At 30.8% G+C, this 27,718-nt stretch overlaps 1 protein-coding gene across 1 annotated transcript; it reads left to right on the top strand.

Annotated features, from left to right (window-relative positions):
- The first annotated feature begins 1,978 nt into the window (after positions 1–1,978).
- LOC126883707 (malignant fibrous histiocytoma-amplified sequence 1 homolog) lies at positions 1,979–27,101 on the top strand. The gene is made up of 2 exons (XM_050649369.1): positions 1,979–2,136; positions 25,580–27,101. The coding sequence occupies exons 1-2, from the start codon at positions 2,133–2,135 to the stop codon at positions 27,010–27,012; spliced, it is 1,437 nt and encodes a 478-aa protein (XP_050505326.1). The 5' UTR covers positions 1,979–2,132; the 3' UTR covers positions 27,013–27,101.
- Positions 27,102–27,718: the final 617 nt, after the last annotated feature.

The following is a 27,718-nucleotide window of genomic DNA, read 5'->3' as shown; positions in this document are numbered from 1 at the left end:
AAGATTCCATTTCCTAACTCCCTAAGTGAAGAAAGGTCCCTAATTCATTCTTTATAAGACCAGTTGATAAATATGAGCTGATTGAACCAATAGCATCAAAACCAAATCTTTCTATAGTACTGATGGACTATCCATAAATTTTCTCAAATCTGCCAGAAAATGTGTTGGAAGTCATCATTTCACTAATTAATGATTTTTTGAGAAAGGTAAATTTCCAGAGTGCCTAAAGACAGCTATCATAATTCCTCTTCATAAGAGTTGTGACAAATCTAACGCCTGCGATAATAGACATATTGCATTAATACCGGTAGGTACTCTCCAAAATTTTTGAGAGACTCAGAAAAGCCCGACTTATGTCCTTTCTCGTTGGAAACAACATTTTATCACAAAATCAGTTCGGCATTTGTAAATAATAAATGTACCACTGATGCCATGTTTTCTGTACTACATGATGTTTATCAAACACTGAACAATAATCTTCATGCAGCCACTGTTTTTTGTGACTATGCCAGACTATGCCAAAGCTTTCGATTGTGTACCTAAATCACGAAATTTTGATAAAACAACTAAATTTCTACGGAATTCGAAGTATTTCTATGAATTGGTACCACTCTAACTTTGTAAGTAACAACCACAAATAATGACAATAATTGTGATATCTTTATACACGGTTTGCTAAAATAATGACTAAATATCTTACCTTTAACGTTAAGAAGTATTAACTTTACGTATTTTTAGGTAATTCAGAAGTATTGACATGTTTGTTTATTTTTCCTTCCTTTCCTGGAGTAATTGCGTTAACCCTAGTAAGGCGGTGCGGGGTGCAGCTGCACCCCAGACTTCGTTTTTCTCACCTATCTTTTTTAATAAATTTTTTTGATTTTTGTCCATTTTTTTATTCATATTAAATTCAATTCTAAACGTATTCCACCCATTACAGAATTTAAAACTTTTTGCGTTTACGTGCTTTGTTTAAAAAATGACTTTTGGGTGCAAATGATGAAAATTTCGTATCCTGAATTGGACGTTTTTGATGTTTTACCTGAAGCTAACAGAGCTACGGGACAAGGTCGGTGTTACTTATGTCAGAGAAAAAAGACCGAAAGTCCCGGCATAACTGTATTGTGTGTAAAAACTTTTTGTTGCTTATTCTGTGAAAAATTTCATGTGTTTGTATTACGAGGATAATATTTTTTTTAAGAAGGAATGAACACTTTTTTTGTAAAATTATGTTTCGTACTATAGTAAATAAGTCCTAATTATCTTTCAAATTAATTTCCCCGACGTTCACATATAAAAAATGAACATACAGTTGGGGTGCAAATGCACCCCGCACCGTTGTTTACGTAAAAATCTAAGCACTGCCTGACAATTTTAAGAGTTACGCGCTGATTTTTAAAATGCGATTATCTCGAAAACTGTTTAGTTTTAATATTATAAACACTTTTTTTGAAATAATGTAGGTATCTTTAATATTTTTGAGACAAACTGTGCTAACTTGAAAAGCAAAAAAAATTTATGCCACAAATATGTGGCCTCTTCTATAAGCTACATCAAGGTATGCATCAAATTAGAATTCCTCATACTCAAAAAGCCTCCAGTTTTTATACATAAATATCCAAAAACATGAAAGTTATAGCGAAAAATAAAATTTGTTATTATAAATTTAACACCCTGTATCTTTCTTAATGTCAACATTTTATTAAAAGTAATTTGACTGGAATCGTAATATTTTAAAGTATAGAATGTACGTCTTCATTGCTTTTTTTTGTATAATCACTACTTCGACATCCCCGTATATATACATGTCTGTATAAGAAATATATCATATCGGCGTATATTAATTACATTCCAAGCATAAAATATTACGATAAGCAAAATTCACGCCCACATGAATAAATCTCCGTGCGCACCTGATCACTCGTTGAGAATCGGTTTGTAGTTTATGAAGTCGTTTATATTTTTATACTTGCTTGACACTGACATGACACTTTTGTCCACATGCACATGTATCTTTAACCTTACTATTGCTCACTGTATTTGAGAAAATAATAATAAAGTGATGTGTTAATATTGTCAGCCGTGATTAATTCCTATTTTAAACGTAGACCATAAACTACGAGGTTTTAAATATGGGTAAGTCTGTTTATTTACATATTTTTTGTATAACACAAATGTCAAACTGTGTTTACATTTTGTTTACACGAAAATTGCATTAGGTTACATTACGGTGGTGGTGTTGAAGGAATGGAACTATGCGCTATTGCCATGCCAACATTACTCTTTTTGGTGAAATTAATTTATATTACATAATAGATGTACATTCTTAAAACTATATTTTTGATCATAAGTATATTATTAAGGTGGTTAAAGTATCTTTGTTTGTGACACAGGAGTCTGTTGAAGTTTATAAATTAAAATAATTTAGGTAATAATTACATACCTAAACAATACTTCTAAAGTATTGACAACGCAGCATAAATTCCTACCGATTGGCGGTGCGACGGTTACACGTTAGACCGAGAAGCAATCAATGGCGTAACAATAAGACGGATTAGGTTAAGAATTCAACACTAAAATTGTATAATATATTTATATAGCATATTTATATAGTAACTTTTTGAATTCCTGGGTTTGTCTATTTGTTATAAATAAAACACTTTATTATTGCTTAAACGTTTCGGCTATTTGCAATTTTCTATAAGCACTTTCATAATTATGTAAACATTACAAACATACCTACATTAGAAAATACCTACACTTAATATTTTATATTTAAATCTGTACTTTTTTAATTCTGAGATGGAAGGCTTTCTTAACACTGCATTTATGATCCTTTTTATGATCATTTTTATGAAGCATTTTCCATACCTAAACTCATTACTCCCCAAGATATTTTCAGTTTTATGCAATTTTCGGGAATAACTTGAATGTTTGTAAGTAGAAATATTTATCTTATTCTTGACAACAAAATTATTCTTATTCAATAAATAAATAAGTAAAAATATACATAAGAACAATATGCAATAAATGTAGCAGTTTTTAGACTAATGTTATATCAACAGTATTCTAAGCCAAGACATAGGCGTAACCAGGCTGGGTTTGGGTGTTATAACCCCCCCCCCCCCCCCCTCCATTTAGATGTACTTTGAGCTCTATACGCTTAACTCCATTACTATTCTATATCTACCCCAGGCTGTGGGTGAAAAAACGTGATATAATTCAGGAATTTTTGAAACCTATCAGGTGTTGTAAAGGACGATGCCAGGAATAACTTGTACTAAAATGTGACCAAAAATATTGTGAGCTTTTTTTTTAATTGCGATTTTCATTTGTTAAATTTGCAATTTTTAAAGATTTTTAATTTTGTAGCTTAGGATATTGATTTTAGAGAAAAACTTTTTGATAGAAAGTTTTAGTAAATTAAAAAACCTACAATTTGAGCTATGGTAAGTTTAATTTCGTTTATTGGTTATTGCAAAACAGCATGCGAAAGGTCCAAAATGGCCGTTTTTTACAATTGCGTTATTTATTGTACAAATAATTTTTTTTATTTAATTAAAGCTTGAAAATGAAGATCTTTCAATTCCAAACATAAAAAAATTGCAAGGCCAGATTAACGAATTTGTTGCACAAATTTTTTTATAAATCTTCGTTTCGTCTTTAGCAACAATAATCTGTAAGTTAGAAACTCATAGGATGTACAGGGCCGCTTCAGCTCTAAATGTTTATAACGAAATTTGCCCCCTATTTTCAAACCCCACATTTATAGGCTATTGATTATGTATTTCAGAAAGGAACTACAACGTTAACGGGGTTTTATTGTTTCATAGAGTCATTGGAACTCTATATATGAAAAAACCGCGGAGTGCTACCATTTAAAGGGGTGCGTTTTTGAGAAAAGGGTGAATTAGTCCCTAGGCACAGGGCAAATTAGAGTGAGTTCTATTCACCTTTGGTACAAACACGTCTACAGAAAAATTGTTTCAGGTTAAATTTACTATCGAAATATCACATTTTAAAGTCAAAAATATTTTTTTTTACAAAAATATATTCAAAAGAAAAGCAAGAAAAAAACACGAAAGGTAGCATTTTTGTTTCTTGCCCTACAACTTTTTTTCACGGGGATATAGGTATAGGCATTACTTCATAGAAAAAAAACTTCCATCCTTCCTCTTTAAAATGGCGTTTGGTGTAAGTCTGTATGATTTACAGTTTCCAAAATATGATTTTTCAAATTTCGCCACTCACAACAATTTTGGGCGATTTTCCTTGTTACTTCGCAAACATTGTTCTTTAACTTTTTTTTACGCAGCTTTAGGTATATGCAGTGTTACATTTAGTAGGAAGCAAAGTCAATTACCTTTAAAATGGTCTATCGTATAAGGCTGTATGACTATTTTTAAGTAAGATATGGTTTTTCAAAATTTTATACTTTTAATGATTTTTGATATATTTTACGATTATTTTTAAATTTCTCATTATAACTTTTTATTGTATACTTAGGTATACACATTGTGCAATAAAAAGGAAAGCTTATTTTCTTTACTTTAAAATGGTGTATTGTAAAAAATTCTAGGTCTATTTTTAAACAAGATATGCTTTTTCATAGTTTGACATATACACATGCAATAGGTCCCACTAAGTTGGAACCATATGGAAAACTTTTTATTATTAACTTTATGAAAAAAATTATTCTTTATAAAATGCTCTGCATAGTCTAAAACCTAAGATGTAATCATCAGATATAAAATTTTATCAATAGTGTACGAGGTATGTTAAAAAATATGAATTTAGCTCAAGAGTAAAGTACCTTTATATTCCACAATATCGAAAAGTGTTATCAAGAAAAGTTATTTAGAATTAAAAATTATGTTACAATATGCAATTATATTCTTCTAATTGAAAAAATAAAAAAAATTTAAATTTTTTCTCAAATTACGGATCCCCTTGGATATCCCACGGATATCTTGTTTAAAAATAGTGCTAGAGATGATTGCAATACAACATTTTAAAGTAAAGAAAATAAGCTTTTTTTATTCTAAAATGTATATACTTAAATGTACAAGAAAAAAAGTCATAATGAGAAATTTAAAAAAATAATCATAAAATATATCAAAAATCATTAAAAGTATAAAAGCTTGAAAAAGCATAACTTCTTTAAAAATAGTCGTACGACCTTACACAGTAGACCATTTTAAAGGCAATTGACTTCTCTTTTTACTAAATGTACCATTGCATATACCTAGAAATGCGTAGAAAAAAGTTACAGAACAATGTTTGCGAAATAATGGGGAAAATTTCACAAAAATTCTGTGAGCGGCAAATTTTGAAAAATTCTATTTTGGAAACTATAAATCCTGGAGTCTTCTACCAAACGTCATTTTAAAAAAGAAGGATGGAAGTTATTTTTTGCTGAAGCAATGCCTATACCTATATCCATGTGGAAAGAAATTAAGGGGCTAAAAACAAAATTACTTTCTTTTGTGTTTTTTTCTTGCTTTTCTTTTGAATGTATTTTTGTAAAAAAAAATACTTTTGACTTAAAAATATGATATTTCGATAGTAAATTTATCCTGGAACAATAATTTTCCTTTAGAAGTGTTTGTACCAAAAATGAATGGAACTCACCATAATTCACCCTGTGCCTAGGGACTAATTCACCCCTTTCTTAAAAACGCACCCATTTAAATGGTAGCACTCCGCGGTTTTTTCAAACATAGATGTCCGTTGACCATATGAGACAATAAAATCCCGTTAACGTTGTAGTTCCTTTTAGCTCTCTTATTTTGAACATAATCAATAGCCTATTAGCTCGGCTTCAGCTGGTCGTAGAAATTTTTTATTTTTTTATAAATCGTCGTTTCTTTTCAGCAACAATAATCTGTAAGTTAAAAACTCATAGGATGTATAAGGCCGCTTCAGCTCTAAATGATTATAACGAAATTTGACCACTTATTTTCAAACCCAAAAATTAGAAGTTTAAAAATGTTTTACGCATTTATTTACATCAGAATATGAAAATATAACTCCTTAGAAGGAGATTGGATGTTTCACCAACTCTCTACGATTTTTTTTTCAAAAAGTTATGCCCTTCGACATTTGACCTCTTGGGATAAACAATTTATAATATCTAAGCAACAAATTCGTTAATCCGGCCTTACAATTTTTTTATGTTTGAAATTGAAAGATCTTAATTTTAAAGCTTTAAAAAATAAAAAAAAATTATTTGTACAATAAATAACGCAATTGTAAAAAACGGCCATTTTGGACCTTTCGCAGGCTGTGTTGCAATAACCAATAAACGAAATTAAACTTACCACAGCTCACATTGTAGGGTTTTTAATTTACTACAACTTTCTATTAAAAAGTTTTTCCCTAGAATCAATATCTTAAGCTGCAAAATTAAAAATCTTTAAAAATTGCAAATTTAACAAATGAAAATCGCAATAACAAAAAAAGCTCACAATATTTTTGGTCACATTTTAGTAGAAGTTATTCCTGGCATCGTCCTTTACAACACCTGATAGGTTTCAAAAATTCCTGAATTATATCCTGAAATCGACCTATTTTTCACCCACAGCCTGGAGTAATCCCCCAGATACCATCAATTAGTTGTTACCCCCCTCCCCTACCCGCTTAGGATCATCCTGGTTACACCTCTGAGCCAAGAAGTATTTAATAAAACATTTATAACAGTCGATTGTGACGAGCAAAATTGTTAATAAGTAAAGGGCTACTTGTATCACTAAAAAACGGTATAACAGTTCATTGAAGAAATGACACTTTTCATAATAATATTATTACCTTTTTAAATTTTTCTGTGTGACTTGACTTTAATTTTAAAAATGAATCTTTCTGTGAGACTACCAGGGATCGTTTACACCAGGAAGAATACCTACTTACTTACTTAATCCAGATTTCTTCTACCTTTCGGTGTTAGTTATTGTGGAGTTGGGTTCTTCGTAGTTTTCTTCCACATTCCCTTTCTTTTCCTTCTATCCATGGCCAATGCTTTTGTTTCCTCCCATTTTATTCGTCTTTTGTCGGCCTCACTTCTGTCCACGTTTTTCTTGGTCTTCCTCTCTTCTTTTTTCCCATATCTTTCGCTCCATATATCTGTCTTACTATTTTTTCTTCTCCCCTTCTCAGTACATGTCCAGCCGTCTAAGTTGTCCTTGTTCGATTGTTGTTGTAACTGGGTGTATTTTCAGATTTTCTTTAAAGGTTTGATTTCTAATTTTATCTTTCCTTGTTTTTCCCTCTATTGTTCTCAAAAATCTCATTTCTGTGCTTATTCGTCTATTCTATTGTCTTTTTGTTAATGCCCAAGCTTCACAGGCATGGGTTAGAGTGGGTTTCACATTTCTCTTATCTTTTTTACTATTTCCGTTTTTATATTCTTAGGTATTTATTTCTTATTTAAAAAGTTACTCTTATATAGATTACCAGTCTTTGCAATTCTTTTATTTATCTCATCTTTTAATTTTCCATACAAGCTTATGATTACCCCCAAATACTTATATCTGTCTACCTGTTCAAGTTGCTTGACATCTACTTCTATTTTGTGTTTTTCTTTTTGTCTTCCAACTATCATTGTTTTTTATTTTTCTTTGTTTATTTTCATGTTTCTGATTTTTAGCTCTCCATACACTATGTTTATTTTTTCTTGTAATTGTTTTTCTGACTTCCCAATTAGTCCATGTGGTGAGACCGCTCCCGTCTGAAAAAATGTCTGATTCGGTTTCTTTGTGGATTCCTATTCAAAAATTTGAATTTCCCTTTTAACAAATCTGAAGGGTGACGGGCGGAATTTTTAGGCAGAAATTGTTTAAACAATTTTTTTAAACAAATACAAAAGATCACAATTTTTTAACCCGAAAAATACTTGTTTAGGTTTTTTGGGTCATTCTAAACAAGAGAGGTATCTTGTGATTTTTCTCAAAAATTGACAGTTTTCGAGTTATAGGCGATTTAAAATCTGAAAAATTCGCAAATACGCATTTTCAAGGCTTAAAAACGCATATTTAAATTAGTATTTTTGAGGTTGCCAAATACTTAAATTGTAGTTAAAACATTCATTTTCAAGATTCTGAAGACTGATTTGGTAACTTCAATTTACACCGTTGTTATTTAATTGTTAATTGTGCGTGTTCCTCCGATTTTTTGCCGATGCGGCGCGCAATATTTCCAAAAATCTCCTATTTTACTCCTAAAATATAATTTTTAGATGCTTTGGGACATTCTAAATAAAATAGGTTTCTTGTCATTTATCTCAAAAGTGAGTAGTTTTAAAGTTATACGCGATTTAAAATCCGAAAATGCATATTTTCGCATTTTTCGAATTTTAAATCACTTATAACTTTAAAACTATTAACTTTTTCCAAATATAAGAAGAAACGTATTTTTAGCAGGAAAACAGATTTTTTAAATAGAGCGCGCTTCACCGGAAAAAAAATCGGATGGACATTCATAATTAACAATTAAAAAACGGCGGTCCAAATTAAGGTTAGACCTGATAACTCTTCATAATCTTAAAAATGAATGTTTAATCTATAATTAAAGTACTTGGCAACCTCAAAAATCCCAATGTAAATAAGAGTTTTTAAGCCTTGAAAATGCGTATTTTCGCAATTCTCAGATTTTAAATCGCGTATAACTCGAAAACTATCAATTTTTGGGAAAATTCACAAGATACCTTTCTTGTTTAGAATGACCAAAAAAACCCAAAACAAATATTTTTTGGGTCAAAAAAATGTGATCTTTTGTATTTATTTAAAAAAAATTGTTTACACAATTTCCGCCCAAAAAATCCGCCAGGTACCCTTCAGATTTGATTAAAGGGGAAATTTTTGAAAAGTAATCCACAAAGAAACCGAATCAGAAATTTTTTCAAACGGGAGCGGTCTCACCACATTGACTAAATGATCACCAGGTCGTCTGCATAGCATAGTTCTGTTATTTGTATCATTCTCAACTTCCAATATTCTACATTATAATATTTTCTCCAGTTGTGTTTGCATTTTTTTTATTACGTCATCTAATACTAGGTTAAAAAGTAGTGCGCTCAGGACACAACCCTGTTTTAATCCAATGTTGCTGTCGAATATTTTTGATTTTTCATTTTTTGTCCTTACATAGCTTTTTATCTTTTCGTATAAACTCTGGATGCATCCTATTAGATCTTTTTTATTCTGTGGAAAACTTTTTTCATATCTATGAAACATGCATGTGTTTATTTTTCTGTTTTAAGAGTCTTTTCTACTATTTGTCTCATTATGAAAATCTGATCGTTCGTCCCTCTTTCTTCTGAAACCACTCTGGCTCTCCTCAAAAGTGTTTTCTAGTTTTTCTCTTAGCCTGTTTTCTAGTATACTAGCATAAAGTTTTTCTACTCTGCTTCCAAGTGTTATTCCTTTATAGTTTGAGCATTTTTTGCTGTCTCCTTTTTTATACAATGGTGTTATAATGCCTATCTGCTAATCTAGTGGAACTTTCTTTTCTTTCTTAGCTTGGTTCATGATGTTTAGTAGTTCTTGTTGTCTTTCTTCATTTATGTATTTGACCATTTCTGCAGTTATATCGTCATGTCATGATGCTTTGCCCATCTTGATTTTGTTAATTGCATTTGTTAATTCTTTTTGTGTTATATTTTCTATCTGCTCCTGTTGCTCTTGTGGGGGGAGTGTTGATTTCTGTTTTGTTATATCTTATTTCCTTCTACTTGTTCTACTTCCAAGAGTTCTTCAAAATATTCTCTCCCCCTCTCCATAATCTCATTCTCTTCTGTAAGTATGGTTCCATTCTTAGGAGGTCGAGTCGAAAAGCCGAAATGTACGGACGTGTCGCCAAGACATCGGCGATATCTAACTTTCGTATACCGGAAAACATCACGATGTCGAGGTCAAATGTAATTATACCCTATTCCACGAACATACGCCTGTTTTGGATTATTTCGACAACGAATATTTTACTGTGCAAAATAAGAAGAACGAAAGTAAACTGCAAATTACATTGTTGTTTATTGGAATAATTATTAGCGCCATTTACTTTCGTACTTCTTATGTTGTACAGTAAAATATTCGTTGTCGAAGTAATCCAAAACAGGCGTATGTTCGTGGAATGGCCCATAGTGTACTTTGGTGTCGGAAACAAAAACGATAAACGGGTTGTTCAAAATAAAATGTCGATGACTTATAACTTGAACGATAAAGTTTGACTGGATCAATCTTTTGTCGAAGCAACAAAAGTTGACCGATTAAAATTAAAACATATTATGTTCTCAACTTATATCTAGCGCCAGACCCACTACTTTGTGCCGTGTAGTTTAAGTTGCCCATATGAACTTGAATCGGCGAAATGGGCCTATAAATAATAAAGTTTTGCTACATTAACCACTTTAAAAATTCACATTGTAAGGCATGAATGAATCAAATACATATGTAGTACCTTTTTTGTAGATGTATTTTAAAATGAAAATGAAAAGTTATTACTATAAAGAGTGATCTATATCTATAACTGTGGCTATATGCTTGACTAAAATAAATCAACGATTAGATATAAAAAAATCAAAAATTTTATTAAATTTGGCAAAGTTTTTGGGTAATTTTTTCTTAATCATCCACCCTTTTTGCACATTTCATATTTTTAACTGGGAGCACACTAGTTCGCTCCCGTGGTCAAAAAAACCTTTTAATCATATACTAGTTCGCTCCCATGATTAAGCGGATTAAATATTTATCTACCAAGTTCTGTGAGAATTAATATCGGCAAATTTGGTAGTGGTTTTCGTATTTTATATAGAAATTATATAAAATATTATTTATTACATATTTATATACAAGACAGTTGAATTAGATTATTTGGTATAATATTCACTTCATTTTTTAGTCCCTATTTTGAAAAATGTTAGTAACTGATTCAGAAATTTTGATTTCTAATGGCCGGAGCGAATTTATCCGTGACCCTTTTCTGTTGGGTATTAAAATCTGACCGCCGGAGCGAACTAGTATATGCCCTTTTAAGTTGGTATCAGAGCTGATGGGCAGTATTTCAAAATTTAAATATTTTTTTTGTAATTACATATGTATTTAAATACTTTAGATTTTAGAGTATTTTAATACCAACTGTTTAAATACTATATAATTATAAATAAATACTTGGTATTTAAATGCTCTAAAGTCTAAAGTATTTAAATACCTACAAACATTATTTAAATTTTGAAATACGGCCCCTCGGCTCTGATACCAAGTTAAAAATATGAAATGTGCAAAAAGGGTGAATGATTAAGAAAAAAATTACCCAAGAACTTGGGTACATTTTTAGTATTTAATACTTGGTATTTAAATACTTTTCAACGTACTTTCCCTTTACTAAAATTTGTGATTTTTTTATATCTAATCGTTGTTTTATTTAAGTCAAGCATAGCCACAGTTATAGGTATACCTACAGATCACTCTTTATAGTAATAGCTCTTCAGTTTCATTTTTAAATACATCTACAGAAAAGGTATTATACATTTTATTCATTCATACCTTACAATGTGAGCTTTTTAAAGTGGTTTATAGCAAAACTTTATTAGCCCATTTCGACGATTCAAGTTCATATAAGCAATCCAAGCTACAGTCGGAAAAATGAAAGAATACCCATGAACGAACATATAAAACACGCTGTATTTTCCTGTCACCGTGTCACAAAGAAAATTGCCTAGCGCAAGTACATGTAATAATAATTATTACATGTACTTGCGCTGGCCAATTTTTTGTGTGCACGGTGACAGAAAAATACACCGTGTTTTATATGTTCGTTCATGGGTATTCTTTCATTTTTCCTACTGTACACGGCACAAAGTAATGGGTCGGGCGCTAGACATAAGTATGTTCTCACAGCTATTCACATTGGATTTTAGTTGATTAACTAAAATCGAACTGTGAGAGTGCGCCTATAAATAAAAGCTAAAATAGCTGTGAGTGTACGAGATAGTAATCAGACTCACAGTGATATATGCCAGCGAAACGTAGATTATGAACCAGCAAAGAAAAAAAAAGTAGAAATCTGGGAAGTAAAGGTATTCAGAAAAATAGTCAAAATAGGAAAAAAAATAGGAGGCATACAGATGGCAGAGAATATTTGGAGAAAACAAACAAATAAAGAAATAATGATGATGGATGGAAAACCAATAATTACGGCAAAAATACGAACCCAAAGAGCTAGATAGCTTGATCGCATTACACGAATGCCAGAGAATCAAAATATTAAACCAATACTAAAGGAGGGAGAAATGTGGAAAACAAAGAGAAACATTCTTCAAATGAAGAAATAGTTGGAAGCAGTAAAGCAATACTTGTCAGAAATAGGACTGAGAGTTTGGAAAGATTAAAGGGCCTGAAAAAGTGGAGGGAAATACCCAGGTTTTTGGAAGCCTGGGGCCTACAAGACCTGTAGCGCTGTATAAACAGCGTGCATATGGATGTATGCATCTTTCTGTGGAAGAATTATTAGTAGATATGATCTGGGTATTAGAATAATTTCTGGAAATTGCCGACTTGCATCCAGAATATACCAACAGTGATATCCTGAAGGAAGGAAGCTAAACGTAAGAGCTTTTGAAAATTTTATGAATCGTTTTGTTCGCACTCGGTGAGTTGCATATTCAATAAAATTTTATGAGTTCACTACTCGTGAAATTTCACGTCAACATAACATTAGTCAAACATAAGCGGCAAAAATCCTCCATCAACATAAAATGCATCCCTATCGCATGCATCTTTCTGTGGAAGAATTATTAGTAGATATAATCTGGGTATTAGAATAATTTCTGGAGATTGCCTGCTAGCATCCAGAATATACCAACAGTGATATCCTGAAGGAAGGAAGTCAAACGTAAGAGCTTTTGAAAATTTATGAATCGTTTTTTTCGCACTCGGTGAGTTGCATATTCAATAAAATTTTATGAGTTCACTACTCGTAAAATTTCACGTCAACATGACATTAGTCAAACATAAGCGGCAAAAATCCTCCATAAACATAAAATGCATCCCTATCGCATGCATCTTTCTGTGAAAGAATTATTATCGTCTGGGCTGATTATCCGAGAATAGGCCATTTTTGGGAAAAGTTATTTACCAGCAATTTTCATATATATTAATAATATATGTATGCAAAGTCCGCAGATAATGTGCTACTTTTTTTATAAACAAAATGGCGCCCGAAAATTGTGTTTTTTTCAATTATTGCTCTATAACTCCGAAAATTTTAAGTTTACAACAAAAACACTCAAATAAAAATTCACCGGAATTAAATTCTGCATAGACATATTTTCCCGATCTGCTTCGACGAAAATTTTCCTCGGAAAATGCGGGTTTTCCCAACAAAATCTTTAATTTTCAAATAAAGTTTTAGATAAGTAATTATCTACCAATAATTAAATAATTTGGTGACATAAAAGCCTTCATGGTTTAGATTATAGTTCCAGAAGCTGGTGAAAATTGAAAAAAATAGTTATAAACAAGTTAACGTTTCTCAGAAAGTTTTTATTATATTTTAATTTAAAAAAATAGTTAAAATGCGTATTTCAAATATCTTGAAAATGAATGCTTTAGAACTTTATGAAACAGCAAAGTAAACATACGATTACAACATTGTTTATAATTTTTTTTAATTCTTTCAAAGCGTAAAAGTGAGTTTAAAGTACAGGCTAATTATTTACAAAAAATATCGATTATTAGTTTAATGGTTATATTTTAATTAAAGATTATAAATATATTTTTTTGTAATTTACACGCGCAAAAGTAGACTAATACAGTACTGTAGCTAAAATTTTCACTCGAAACGACAACCGCCGCGCGACATACACTTAGTAAATAAAATTATAATATTATGTATACTGCGTGTCAGTCGCTTCGAGTGAACATTTTAGCTCCGGCTCTGTATCAAGCCTATTTTCGCGCTAAGAATTACAAAAAAAAGTATTTTTAATCTTTGATTAAAATATAACCATTGAACTAATATTTGATATTCTTTGTGAGTAATTAGATTGTACCACAGACTCACTTTTAAGCTTTGAAACAATTAAAACAAATTATAAACAACGGAGCAATCGTATATTTACTTTGCTGTTTCATAACTTTTTTGCAAATGGTTGGAAAATTTTTTTAAAGCATTAATTTTCAAGACCTTTGAAATACACATTTTAAGTATTTTTTAAAATTAGTATCTAATAAACAATTTCTGAGAAATGTTAATTTGTTTATAACTTTTTTTTTAACATTTAAAGATTATGCATAAAAATGAAAAATTTATATTTTGTCGACAAAATATTAAATAGTCATCACATCTTTATAATCTTTCTAAGTTTGATCAATGTCTCATGATTATTTTGGTTGTTATTGCGACTGGAAATTCTTAATTAACAATTGAATTGTTGCTAAAATATTCGTTTAATTTTCACCGGCTTCTGCAGTTATAATCTATTCCGAGGAAAATTTTCGTCGGAACAAATCGGGAAAAACATGCCTCTATGTAGAATTAAATTGGGGTGAATTTTTATTTGAGTGTTTTTGGTGTAAAGTTAAAATCTTCGGAGTTATAGACCAATAATTGAAAAAAACACGATTTGGGGGCGCCATTTTGTTAATTAAAAAAGTAGCACACTATCTGGCGGACTTTGCATACATATATTATTAATATATAGGATCATAATATTCGATTCCAGCAATAAAATTGCTGGTAAATAAAATTGCTGGTAAATAATCTTTATTTGTACTTTACTAATTAGACCAGCGTATTATAACTATTTTTTTTTTTCAAAATTTAAAGATTATGCAACAAAACGAAAAATTTATATTTTGTCGATAAAATATTAAATAAGCATTTCATCTATATAATCTTTATAAGTTTGATCAATGTATCATGATTATTGTGGCTATTATGGCTATCGTAAATTATTGTTAATTAACAATTGAATTGTTGCTAAAATATTCGTTTAATTTTTACCGGCTGCTGGAATTACAATATATACCAAGAAAGCTTTGATGTCACTAAGTTATTTAATTATTGATTAATAATTACTTACCTAAAACTTTATTTGAAAATTAGAGTTTTTGTTGGGAAAACCCGCATTTTCTGAGGAAAATTTTGGTTGGAGCAAATCGGGAAAACATATCTCTATACAGAATTTAATTGCGGTGAATTTTTATTTGGGTATTTTTGTTGTAAAGTGAAAATCTTCGGAGTTATAGAGCAATAATTGAAAAAAATACGATTTGTCGGCGCCATTTTGTTTATAAAAAAAGTAGCACACTATCTGCGGACTTTGCATACATATATTATAAATTATATAGGATCTTATAATTCGATTCCAGCAATAAAATTGCTGGTAAATGACTTCCATGAATTTTGCTAATTATCCCAGAGTATTAGTAGATATGATCTGGGTATTAGAATAATTTCTGGAAATTTCCTGCTAGCATCCAGAATATACCAACAGTGATATCCAGAAGGGAGGAAGCTAAACGTAAGAGCTTTTGAAAATTTTATGAATCTTTTTGTTCGCACTCGGTGAGTTGTATATTCAATAAAATTTCATGAGTTCACTACTCGTGAAATTTCACGTCAACATGACATTAGTCAAACATAGGCGGCAAAAATCCTTGATAAACATAAAATGCATCACTATCGCATGCATCTTTCTGTGGAAGAATTATTAGTAGATATGATCTGGGTATTAGAATAATTTCTCGAAATTGTCTGCTAGCATCCAGAATATACCAACAGTGATATCCTGAAGGGAGGAAGGTAAACGTAAGAGCTTTTGAAAATTTTATGAATCGTTTTGTTCGCACTCGTTGAGTTGAATATTCAATAAAATTTCATGAGTTCACTACTCGTGAAATTTTACGTCAACATGACATTAGTCAAACATAGGCGGCAAAAATCCTTGATAAACATAAAATGCATCACTATCGCATGCATCTTTCTGTGGAAGAATTATTAGTAGATATGATCTGGGTATTAGAATAATTTCTGGAAATTTCCTGCTAGCATCCAGAATATACCAACAGTGATATCCTGAAGGGAGGAAGGTAAACGTAAGAGCTTTTGAAAATTTTATGAATCGTTTTGTTCGCACTCGGTGAGTTGCATATTCAATAAAATTTCATGAGTTCACTACTCGTGAAATTTCACGTCAATATGACATTAGTCAAACATAAGTGGCAAAAATTCTCCATAAACATAAAATGCATCCCTATCGCATGCATCTTTCTGTGAAAGAATTATTAGTACATATGATCTGGGTATTAGAATAATTTCTGGAAATTTCCTGCTAGCATCCAGAATATACCAACAGTGATATCCTGAAGGGAGGAAGGTAAACGTAAGAGCTTTTGAAAATTTTATGAATCGTTTTGTTCGCACTCGGTGAGTTGCATATTCAATAAAATTTCATGAGTTCACTACTCGTGAAATTTCACGTCAATATGACATTAGTCAAACATAAGTGGCAAAAATTCTCCATAAACATAAAATGCATCCTATCGCATGCATCTTTCTGTGAAAGAATTATTAGTACATATGATCTGGGTATTAGAATAATTTCTGGAAATTTCCTGCTAGTATCCAGAATATACAAACAGTGATATCCTTAAGGGAGGAAGCTAAACGTAAGAGCTTTTGAAAATTTTATGAATCGTTTTGTTCGCACTCGTTGAGTTGTATATTCACTAGTAATACCACTAGAGGTCAAATTATTTCCGGAAATTTTTTTGAGATCATGAATATTTTGAAAATTTCCCGAGTCGCAGACGAGGGAAATTTTCTAAAAATATTCATGATCAAAAAAAAATTTCCGGATATTAATTTAACTATTTGAATATTTTGTAATAAACAAAACTAAAACCCATAATTTTTAAATATTTTAGATTCATAACAAAGAAAAAAGAAGAAAACTAAAAAATAAACAAACTTTTAGTAATAAAAGTAAGAGTAGCTAGAACCTATTTTATAAAAATTTAAACATGCTTATTAATAATACTTACTTATTTGTCTTAACACCTGATCAATTTCAGTTTGAAACTAAATAAACTGATTATGAACTATACAAGAACTAAGTAAGAACATAAATAATGCCTTGGAATTTTCACTAGTAATACCACTAGAGGTCAAAAAATTTCCGGATATTAATTTGACTTCGCGTGGTATTCGGTAAGAAGATTCCACACCAAATTTGCATTTGAAAATCCAAAGCTGCATGAACAGATTAATAGCGCGCCATAGCTTTGTCAGCAATTATTTAGGCTTTCAAATTCGTAATTTCTACTCATTGTAGTTGATGGGAATACCATTTCAAGATAGAGAATAGTATATTCTTCAATTTTACATAAGTTTTGAGTAACTACAAGTGATAGAAAATTATTTTTTGGCGTTTTATTTTAAATTATGTAAACAAATAAAAACCAGTCTGTCAAAAATGTTCTGTTATTGTAAACGTCAAAAAATGTCCACTATAATTCGCTGTTGGGTACCCCACGAGCAAAAAATTTCCGATAAAATACCTCCGTTGCCATGGTGATCTGTCAAAATAACGTATTTTGATTGGTTCAAAAGTGCAGGTGTGGAATTTTCAATAAAATTTCATGAGTTCACTACTCGTGAAATTTCACGTCAACATGACATTAGTCAAACGTAGGCGGCAAAAATCTTCCATAAACATAAAATGCATCCGTATCGCATGCAGATACATTCAGCCCTATTCTGTAACTTTTAACAAATCGAATAGAAATGACCAAGTCGAATCGTAATTACCCAAAATCGGAATGTTTGATATCTATCGCGTCATTTTTGTGTTTGGATCGGTATTCTGTAACTCATATCGTAATCGAAATCTCTGACTTCTATTTCACGCGGTTCTGAGGAGGTGGCAACCGCGCAGTAACCAGCGAAATTGTGTTCTGTGATCTATTTTGTTACTTGAAATATGACACCGTTGCCATTTCCTCAATGTTTTCATACTTTCTTCATACTATCCTCAAAGTTTTGAGAAGTAAATAAAATATTCGTGTAAATACTGGATGCAAAAAGCTCAAAAGAGGATAAATGGTTTTAAATTAAAGTTAATTAAAATTGATATAAAAAAGAAGATAAACTGATAAATAAAAAAGATAAGTGAAGATAAGAAGTATAAATGCTTTTAAATCAAAGATATTTAAATTTTTTTTTCTTTTTTTCCCATAATCATCACTACGATGATGATTATTACAATTACAATCTGATCATACTTGACCAATGAGCAATTTTAATCTAACCTAAATTATTACTGTTCCTTAAAATTAAGAGCTTGCCCCATAGCGTCTCTTATCTAACCTAACAAGATAGTGCACTATTCTAGCATACACACTAACGCGCACAAGCACTATGCTCTGCTTTTCACTATCACCTATCACTTAAACTAGTTCATAAGGTTTTGTCCTCTTCAGTCTTCTAACTTGCCCAGTAGTATCGAGGAGCTGGATTGCCTCAATATTCTCGTGCATGTGAAGTCGTTGCTCGTGACTTCCTGCCATCTTCTTGATGATTATATCCACAGTTTCCATTCCTAGGTCCTTATGGAGATCACTGTTTGTAACATACCAAGGAGCATCTACAATATTTCTTAGTATTTTGTTCTGGAATCTTTGTATTACTGTTATATTACTTGGTCTAGTACACCCCCATAGTGGGCATCCATAAGTCCATACAGGTCTCAATATTTGTTTGTAAATTAGTAACTTATTATGCATCGACAGTGTGGAGTTTCTTCCAATTAGCCAATACATTTTTTTATATCTTATATTTAGCTCTTCCCTTTTTTTCTTAACGTGCACCTTCCAGCGTAGTTTTGCATCTAATGTTATACCCAAATACTTAGCCCAAATATTTAAATTGATGTTATTAATTCATTATTATTAATAAATTATTTAAAATTGATATTACTAATAATATGCATGTTGTTCTGAAGCTATTTTCTTATATATTTTTTCATATATATTCATACTTGATTATAATAATATGCAATCTTTAAGATTCGATTCCAGTTGAAATAACTGCTAAACAGCTTTTCGCAAAAATGGCATCTTTTCTATAATTTGTTCAGACTATGAGCGTTGACTGATAAATATACAAGTATACTGGTATAATATTTATTTATCAATTAACGCATAAGAAGTCTATCGTATGCTATTCTTGTGCATTATACCATTGATTGCAATTGTACAAGAAATATGCGAATAAAATATGGCAACAATGTGAATGGGAAACATTCAGACGCCAAGTAGCAAATAAATAAGGTTAGGTCCCATTATTCATACTCGTACATGTCTAAATGAAATATATATATAGTTCTCTAAACAAATAACACCACAGACTAAAAATTAAGCAGCTAAAAAAAGGTACAAATACTATAAATAATTATAAATAAGTAGTATGTAATTAATTATTTTTATATATAAAATATAAACGTCAAAACAAAACAAAATGCGCTTGCGTCAACCACAATTCCGATAATCGAAATCTCATCTCGACAGGGTAAATGCTGTCGAAGTGATTTCTATTCACATTACGATTGTAGAGATTCCGAAGTAGTTATGGAATACGGATTTGGACTATTTCTATTCGACTTGGTCACTTCTATTCGATTTTACTGACTTCTATCATCGAAATGAGTTACAGAATAGGCATGATTAGGTTTGTTCGTAGTACGATCCAATCGATCAGCAACCGTTGCCAACCATCAGACGCATGCGCAGTTAACAGTTAGCGCTGCGCAGTTAACAGTTTGAGTTCGTAGACTACGAACGCGCTTGCGTCTGACGGTTGGCAACGGTTGCTGATCGTTGCAACAATGTCGCAACATTTCACAAAAATGGAGCAATGAATCGGGATAATTTTCATTACTATGTATCAAGCAATCCTTACTTTTAACAGTCATAGTCAAACTAGCTGATCTATGTGACTATGTGATTGGCTCACTCACAGTTTGTTGACAGCCGTGTGAATAGTGCTATATATTTGGATCTTCTGAATAATAATTTGCCATTACTACTGCAAAATTATCCACAAAGAATATGGTTTCTACACGACGAAGCTTCAGTTCATCACACTGCTCTTATTCACAATCATCTAAATAAAAACGTTCCTGCGAGGTGGATAGACAGGAGAGAACCAACTGTTTGGCCATCGGGATCACCGGATTTATCAAATATTGGTTTTTCATCTAGAGCTATAATATAAAAACCTGGTGTACCAAAAATTTCCAACGACGCCAGGTTATATGAAAAATAGAATAAGGCAAACTTTGTATAATCTTGACTTACTATAAGAAAAGTGGTTCGGTCATTTTAATATCGGTTACAAACTTGCGTAGACATTGGAGGTGGAAATAGTGTTATGGTTTATATTTTGTATTAGTTATTTATTGAATAAAAACAAATTTTGTTATATTATTACAAAAGATTAAGTCATTTCTACAAGCATATAATATACGACACAGCATATAGACAATTTCTCCATTAAAAGACCGGCTCTAACCTCTATATATAGCTATACAAAGTAAGTTTTTTGTATGAAGCGCCTCAATTATATCGGAAACGGCTTGCACGATTTTTATATAGATTTTGGTGAGTAGGGATCTTCTAAGCCGACCGATATCGTAGTGGAATTTACATTGTTGTCAGATCTTTCGCTTTTCTGAAAATCTAATGAAGTTTTTATTTGAAATGAAATACCTTGAATATTACAATAATGGCAAGAATATTACATGAAAAATATTCACTATTCGTTAAGGACTTCAAAACGCAAGAAATATATAGGCTGTTCCAGTTGAAAAAAGAAAGTTCGTTAGATTTCCACAAAAACGGATGATCTGACAACAATGCAAATACCACTATAATATCCGCTGCATTACAATACCCTTACTCACTAAAACCTATAAAAATCGTAAAAGCCGTTTCTGCGATAATTGAGGCGTGTCATACATAAAACTCACTCTGTATGTTAATATAGTTCACTTGAGAAATGTATCTTTATCTACAACCACTAATCAAAATGCACTTTTCTGTACAGTTTTATGTTAACAAAGTTATTTTCTCACAGTATAAAATATGACATTATTGTGCAGAAAAGTGACGTTTCTGTCCCGGAAAGTTCTTTTCTGCACAGTAGACTACCTCATTCTGAGTAACGTTATATATTCTGTTTACATCTGTGGTTAAAGTGTAGACAAATATAACCTGTAAGACAATTATTATACTTAATTATCAGTAGTAATTGCACAAGAGCTCTAAAATTCTATATTAATTTTAGAGATCGAGTGCAATTTGTTGCGATTATTTCGTGAATAAAACTGTTCAAAACCAAAATGTTATTGTAATTTATTTATGTAAGTACAAATTAGTACTGTTAAACACACAGTTGTTATAAAATATTTTACGGTTGAAAGTCATCACTTTTATAAGTTTTAAAACATTAATTGTCATTAATGTCACTGAATGTATTTTTCGTAGCAACGAAGGGCATCTGACGTAATATACTTGACGACGGGATATTATCAAAAATTATCACCTTAATTTGCATTTCTGTAGCTTTCTATTGGCCAGAATCTCCTATGAATGAAATAATCGAATAGAAATTTAATTATGGATGTTACAACTGTTTTATTTTAGAATTTTATTCTTAATAAATATTTTATAATTATCAATTAACCAATAAGGATTTAGCAAGCTTAGCAAGATACGTCGAATGAAGTAGGTTTGGTGTAAATTCGTGACTGCGTAAATATAACGCCAAATGTGACATTATTTTGTAATAATTATTTAAAATAGTTTAAATTCAAACAAATTAATGTAGTGCATTAATTTTTAACTGATTTCTGTGTAGTTTGTTTAGTAGTTCAGAGAAATAAGGAAAAAAAATATCATGTTGGTGACACATCCCCCTCCAGGCTGAAACCAAATTTTTCGAGTAATATGGTCATCTATAATAATAACGTATATGTTTCCTGCAGCCGATTTTGATGATATACATAGTTATAAACAAATGAAGATCAAAAAACGGTAAATTTTCGCTTTTTTCGTCTCTTACTAAAAAATTGGGCATTTTAAACAAATTTGAGAGTAATAAACTCATAAACCGTATAAAAGACTTCAATATGGCGTTCGCTGAATATGTCTATCCTTATTGGTTACTTAGAAAATTGCCAAATAAATCATAAATTTTGAGTTTTTATAAATATTCATAACTTATGTAAAAATTAACTTAGAACCTTCTTATTACACGGAATGCTGAGACTTATGGTGCTTTAATTACACCCTAAATTCCAAAGCAATTGGTCAAATAGTTTAAAAGTTATTTAATTTGTTTATCCAAAATTAATTTTTTTTGCAACACTGTAAGTCAGAAAATGATGAAGTTACAGTAATATTTTGGATAGTTTATGAAAGAAGAAAATTTACAGTATTAATTTAATTTAAAAAAAATGACAAAAAATAATTATAGATATTGCAAAATAATTTTGCAAAAACATGTGAATTAAAAAAATGGGGGGGCTAACTTTGTCCCTAAATGTCCTAGAACAGTTGTTTTCCTTTCTAAATGTGTATAAAAATTCAGTCTTTCTAAATATGAAAAAAAGAATGTGTGTGTACTTTGTACGCACGTAAGAAGTTATACTTCTATTATATGATTATATGATTATAAACGAAATTAATATACTTTTTATTTATATTTTATTTAAATATTAAATTAATTTATACTTACTACTTCTCAAACATTTTTATTAAAACAGTGCCAAAAAACACATTAAAAATGCCACAAATGATTTCTGAACATTAATTGTCGGAAAAATTTTTAACCAAATACGTATTTTCTGAAAATAAAATTATATAATAAATGTACTTACAATCATAAAATGTATAAATAAAAAATAAAAGTTTCTATTGGGATTCGAACCAACTTACCACGAGGCTGGTATTTGCGTTGTATTGGGATTCACCCGCATTAAAACTTCGCCACAGAGACAGCTTGTCATTATGTGCGAAGATCGTCTAACTAAACAGATTAACCTTTTGACATTTTTAACTTATATAAATCAAATTATTTTGATTTTGAATTGAAATGATTCAGAATTGAAAAAATACAACAAAACATAGAGTAAGAAGACAATATATTAGGTGCATATTGATAGAAATTTTGATGGTAATCAAATTATGTAAATAAAAGTATTACATACTACTTATGTATTTTGGTAGGTTCAAGGTAGGTATCGGAGCCCGTATAACGACTAATAAATTTCGCAATCACTTGCATCGTGCAAAGTGGCTATGTTCAAATATCATAACAAAATTTGATGAACTATTTATAAAACACTTACCAGTGAAAGATTCTTTAGCTTTGAATAAGCGAGATCTGCGGCACTCATACTAGGCACAGTTTGATGAGCTTTCACATTGGCATGCAACAATCATCTCTTCTATGTAAATAAGTCCAAAAATATAATATGAAAACTATTTAAAAAGGCAGTATAACCATTAACTAACTTTTTGTTTGTTGTTTCTCTTCCTACAAATTTTAAAACGCAACAAGCATACATTATAACCAAACCATGCAAAGTCCCACAGCTGTGCCACAGCTGCCATATTGGATAATTTTTGTCATGTCATTTGAACATCCAATCAGAACAAAGTTATAATGCGCATGCGCCCGGTCGCTAGGTTTTCCCATATAAAATTTCACCGTCATTACGCCCGTAAAGAAGTATAACTTCAAAAATAATTTTTCTACGGGTAACGGTTAAAAAGTTATTCTAATTGTTTTTAAGTAAGCAAAAAATGGACATGTTTTTGCAAAATAATTTTACACTGTTTAAAATTATTTTTTGTCATTTATTTTTAATTAAGGTAATAGTATAAATGTTCTTCTTTCATAAACTGTCCGAAGTATTATTGTAACCTCATAATTTTCTGACTTATAGTGTTTGCAAAAAAAATTAATTTGGGAAAAATAAATTAAATAACTTTTAAACTATTTGACCAATTGCTTTGAAATTTAAAATATAATTTAAGTACAAGAAGTCTCGGCATTCCGCGTAATAAGAAGATTCTAAGTTAATTTTTACCTAAGTTACGAATATTTATAAAAACTCAATATTTATGATTTATTTTGCAATTTTCTAAGCAACCAATAAGGTTGGACATATTCAGCGAATGCCATATGGAAGTTTTTTTATACGATTTATGAGTTTCTTACTCTCAAATTTGTTTAAAGTGTTTAACTTTTTGGTAATAGACGAAAAAAGCGATAATTTACCGTTTTTCGATCTTCATTTGTTTATAACTATGTATATCATCAAAATCGGTTGCAGGAAACATATAGGTTAATAATATAGATGTCCATACTACTCAAAAAATTTGGTTTCGGCCTGGAGGGGGATGTGTCACGAGAAAAACCTTATTTCTCTGGACTATAGGTATAAGGAACTTAAATTGATCAGTATTAATTAAACACAGTTTAAGGTACTAGTACACTTTAGAAGACCAAAAATAATCATTTTTTCACAATTTTTTTTCTCAGAAACTTTATTAAAAATGAACATACAACTTTTTACATATTAATATCCAACTTTTAGAGAGTACCAAAAATATATCTTCTTTCATTTATGCACGTACACTAATATTATAGAGGGCGCCAAAGTTGAGGCCTCGAAAAAAAGTAGTTCCGATGGCGGACAGTTAATCTCAGGATTGGGATCTCTGAAACAAAAAAATTGTACGGCATTTGAAAAAGGAGGGTTTCTTACGTGACAATTTACCACCATTAGTGAAAACTTCCGCAAAACAAAGATTTTACGGAAATTTTAAAAAAATTTGTGAAAAAATCGCCGGTTTTTCTTCAGTTTCTCATGGTTAAAAAATATTTATTTTTTATTTTTATGGTCAAATTGTGGTAAATTGTCACGTAAGCTACCTTCCTGTTTCAAATGCAGTGCGATTTTTTTGTATCAGATATCCAATTCCGAGATTAACTGTTGTCCGCCATCATTTTTCGAGGCCTCGACTTTTGCGCCCTCTACAATATAAGTGTACGACGTGTACGTGCATAAATAAAAAAAACATATTTTTTGTACTCTCTAAGAGTTATATGTTAATATGTAAAACGTTGTATTGTTCATTTTTAATAAAGGTTCTGAGAAAAAATTCTTGAAAAAAATGATTATTGTTGGTCTTCTAAAGTGTACTAGTACCTTAAAATTTATAATGTATTGTTAGAATAAATCTTCGATTGGAAATTGTGATTTTTAGTTTTAGCAAAATATGTGGTTGTAGAAAAAGTATAGTGTGTAACACGTACAGAAAGGTAATTTCTCACTCGTTTGAATTGCGGCACTCGCTTGCGCTCGTACCGCAACTTTTCAAACTCGTGAGAAATTAGCACCTTTCTGCACTTGTTACAAAATATACTATTTTTACCAGTACAACTTTACTGTGTCCAATGTTTTATTTTAAAACAAATCATCACTCGATTTGCATTATATTTTTACTTTTCTTTTTAGATTGTGAATCTTCATCGAAGAAAATCCTGGTTCTTAGAAAACAAAATGAAGTAATTGATATTATACCCTGTGGAAACGGTGATCACATCGTAGAAAAGGAATATGTTGCCTTGGAAAAATTCTTTCATATTGTTGAGAACAATATTTGTGATACTAACCTAGCTCTAGACAAGATTTCAACTTTAGACTTGTCTCGATGTAATCTAGAAAATTTGCCAGATACCTGTAAGGACCTAAACATTAAAAAATTGGTGCTGGCTCACAATAATCTATCCAAAGTACCAGTTTGTATATACAGCGGAATGACATACATAGAACATCTTGATATCGGTCATAACAAGATCGAACAATTTTATATAGCTCCAGCTTGTTTAAATGTGCTTAAAGTTCTTAAAATCAACAACAATTCATTTAAATCTCTGCCTCAATTTATCACTAATTTTCAATGTACAGAGTTGGAGGAAATCAATTTTAGCTGCAATAACTCCACGAGCTATAAGTTTGCCAAATTAAGCTGTACAGTGGACAAAATGAAACTGAAGAAGGTCAAGTTTAAAAATAGTTGTTTGTTGGACGCCGATTATGAGTTTCTTAGATGTTTTAATTTTATCGAATATTTAGATCTGAGCAATAAGTATAGAACTTTTCTTAATACGTTCTACGAGACTGATAATCTTTTTCTGAACCTAAAGTGGAAGCATTTGAAGGTATTAAAGATGAACAACTTATCCATAGATATGTTTCCCGATGGCATCTGCTGGGTGGAAACATTAGAGGAACTCTACATTAATAACAATTCTATCTCATGGTTACCCGATGGCATACGGTTTCTTGTTAACTTAAAGGTATTGGATGTTTCTAGTAATTTGATTGTAGCAATTCCACAGCAAGTAGAAAAGTTAGTTTCGCTAGAAGTTCTGTTAGCATCTAGAAACAGTATTGATACCATACTAAGCAATATGCCTGCACTAAAAGTATTAGATCTATATGATAATTCTTTGGATTCAATCAATATAGACTGTGATAAATTAGAAGAATTAGATCTGGAACTAAATTATTTCAGCACTAATGAAGTGGCAAACTATGAAGATAAGAAAAATAGGTTAAGGACGTCTTTAAAACAGTTGGAACTTCGAGCAGATGGTATAAAAATATTGGAAAAGTGTCCATCTAACAGGTCTTCCTATTGTAGTAGAAGTAGTTCTACTTCTATAAATGATAACTATTGCAATGATATCATTCCAACGGTAACCCTTTGTGACGAAACGGAGGATTGGGACTTGCCAGTTCCTTCCAAACCAAAGAATCCAGATATTGATAGTGCTGATGAAGAATGGACAGGTGTAGAAAACTATCACCACAGAAGCAGTTGCAAAGTTGATCCAAAGGTTTATGTCCATGATGAAGACTGGATGTTCGAGGATGCTGAATAAATTGTATTGATGCCATAATATATAGATCTAAAAAATGACTATGTTTTGTAATTTTACATTTATCGTCAATTATATTTTAGAATAATTAATCTTAGTTTTTCTTTTACAAGAAAAGAGATATTCAGATAATTCAAAAAGCAAAATCTTAGAAATATCTCCAGGATAATACAAAAGGAGTATGTAACAAAATCAGCCCTTCAATTTTTTTCACAGAATTTTTTAAAGTTAGGAGAAAATAAAACGCTTCAATTCACCCCCGTATAATGCCATCCAAGCAAAAAATGTTTGTTACCAAAACATGTACCTACAAACTGATGCAAGAATCTTGAAAATCGGAGTACAAATAATAAAGTTATAAATTGTCAAACTTAATCAAAAATTTTCGGCGGCAAAATTTTGTGCCGGTGAGTGTATATGAAATAAAAAAATTTCTTCGTAGAAATTCACCGCACTTTATACCGAAATGCCGACTAAGGGTATAATAATGTTTTCCCTACACTCATTCGACTCCCATCGTATATATGCAAATGTTTTCGTTTTAAATTAGAATCAACATGAAGCCATAAATAGGAATTTTCTTCAGTTCGCTTACGTTCCAACTTTATAGTCGGTTATATAGTTGAAACAAAGAACCAATTACTACTCACTTTCCTATCAAAGTCTTTTACGTCCCGGAGTACGAGATACAATTATCCGAGCTACAAAA

This window comes from Diabrotica virgifera, chromosome 4, assembly GCF_917563875.1.
Source record: "Diabrotica virgifera virgifera chromosome 4, PGI_DIABVI_V3a".
Lineage (NCBI taxonomy): Eukaryota > Metazoa > Arthropoda > Insecta > Coleoptera > Chrysomelidae > Diabrotica > Diabrotica virgifera.
Note: the sequence above shows the minus strand (reverse complement) of the source record. Positions and strands in the feature narration are given on the sequence as shown.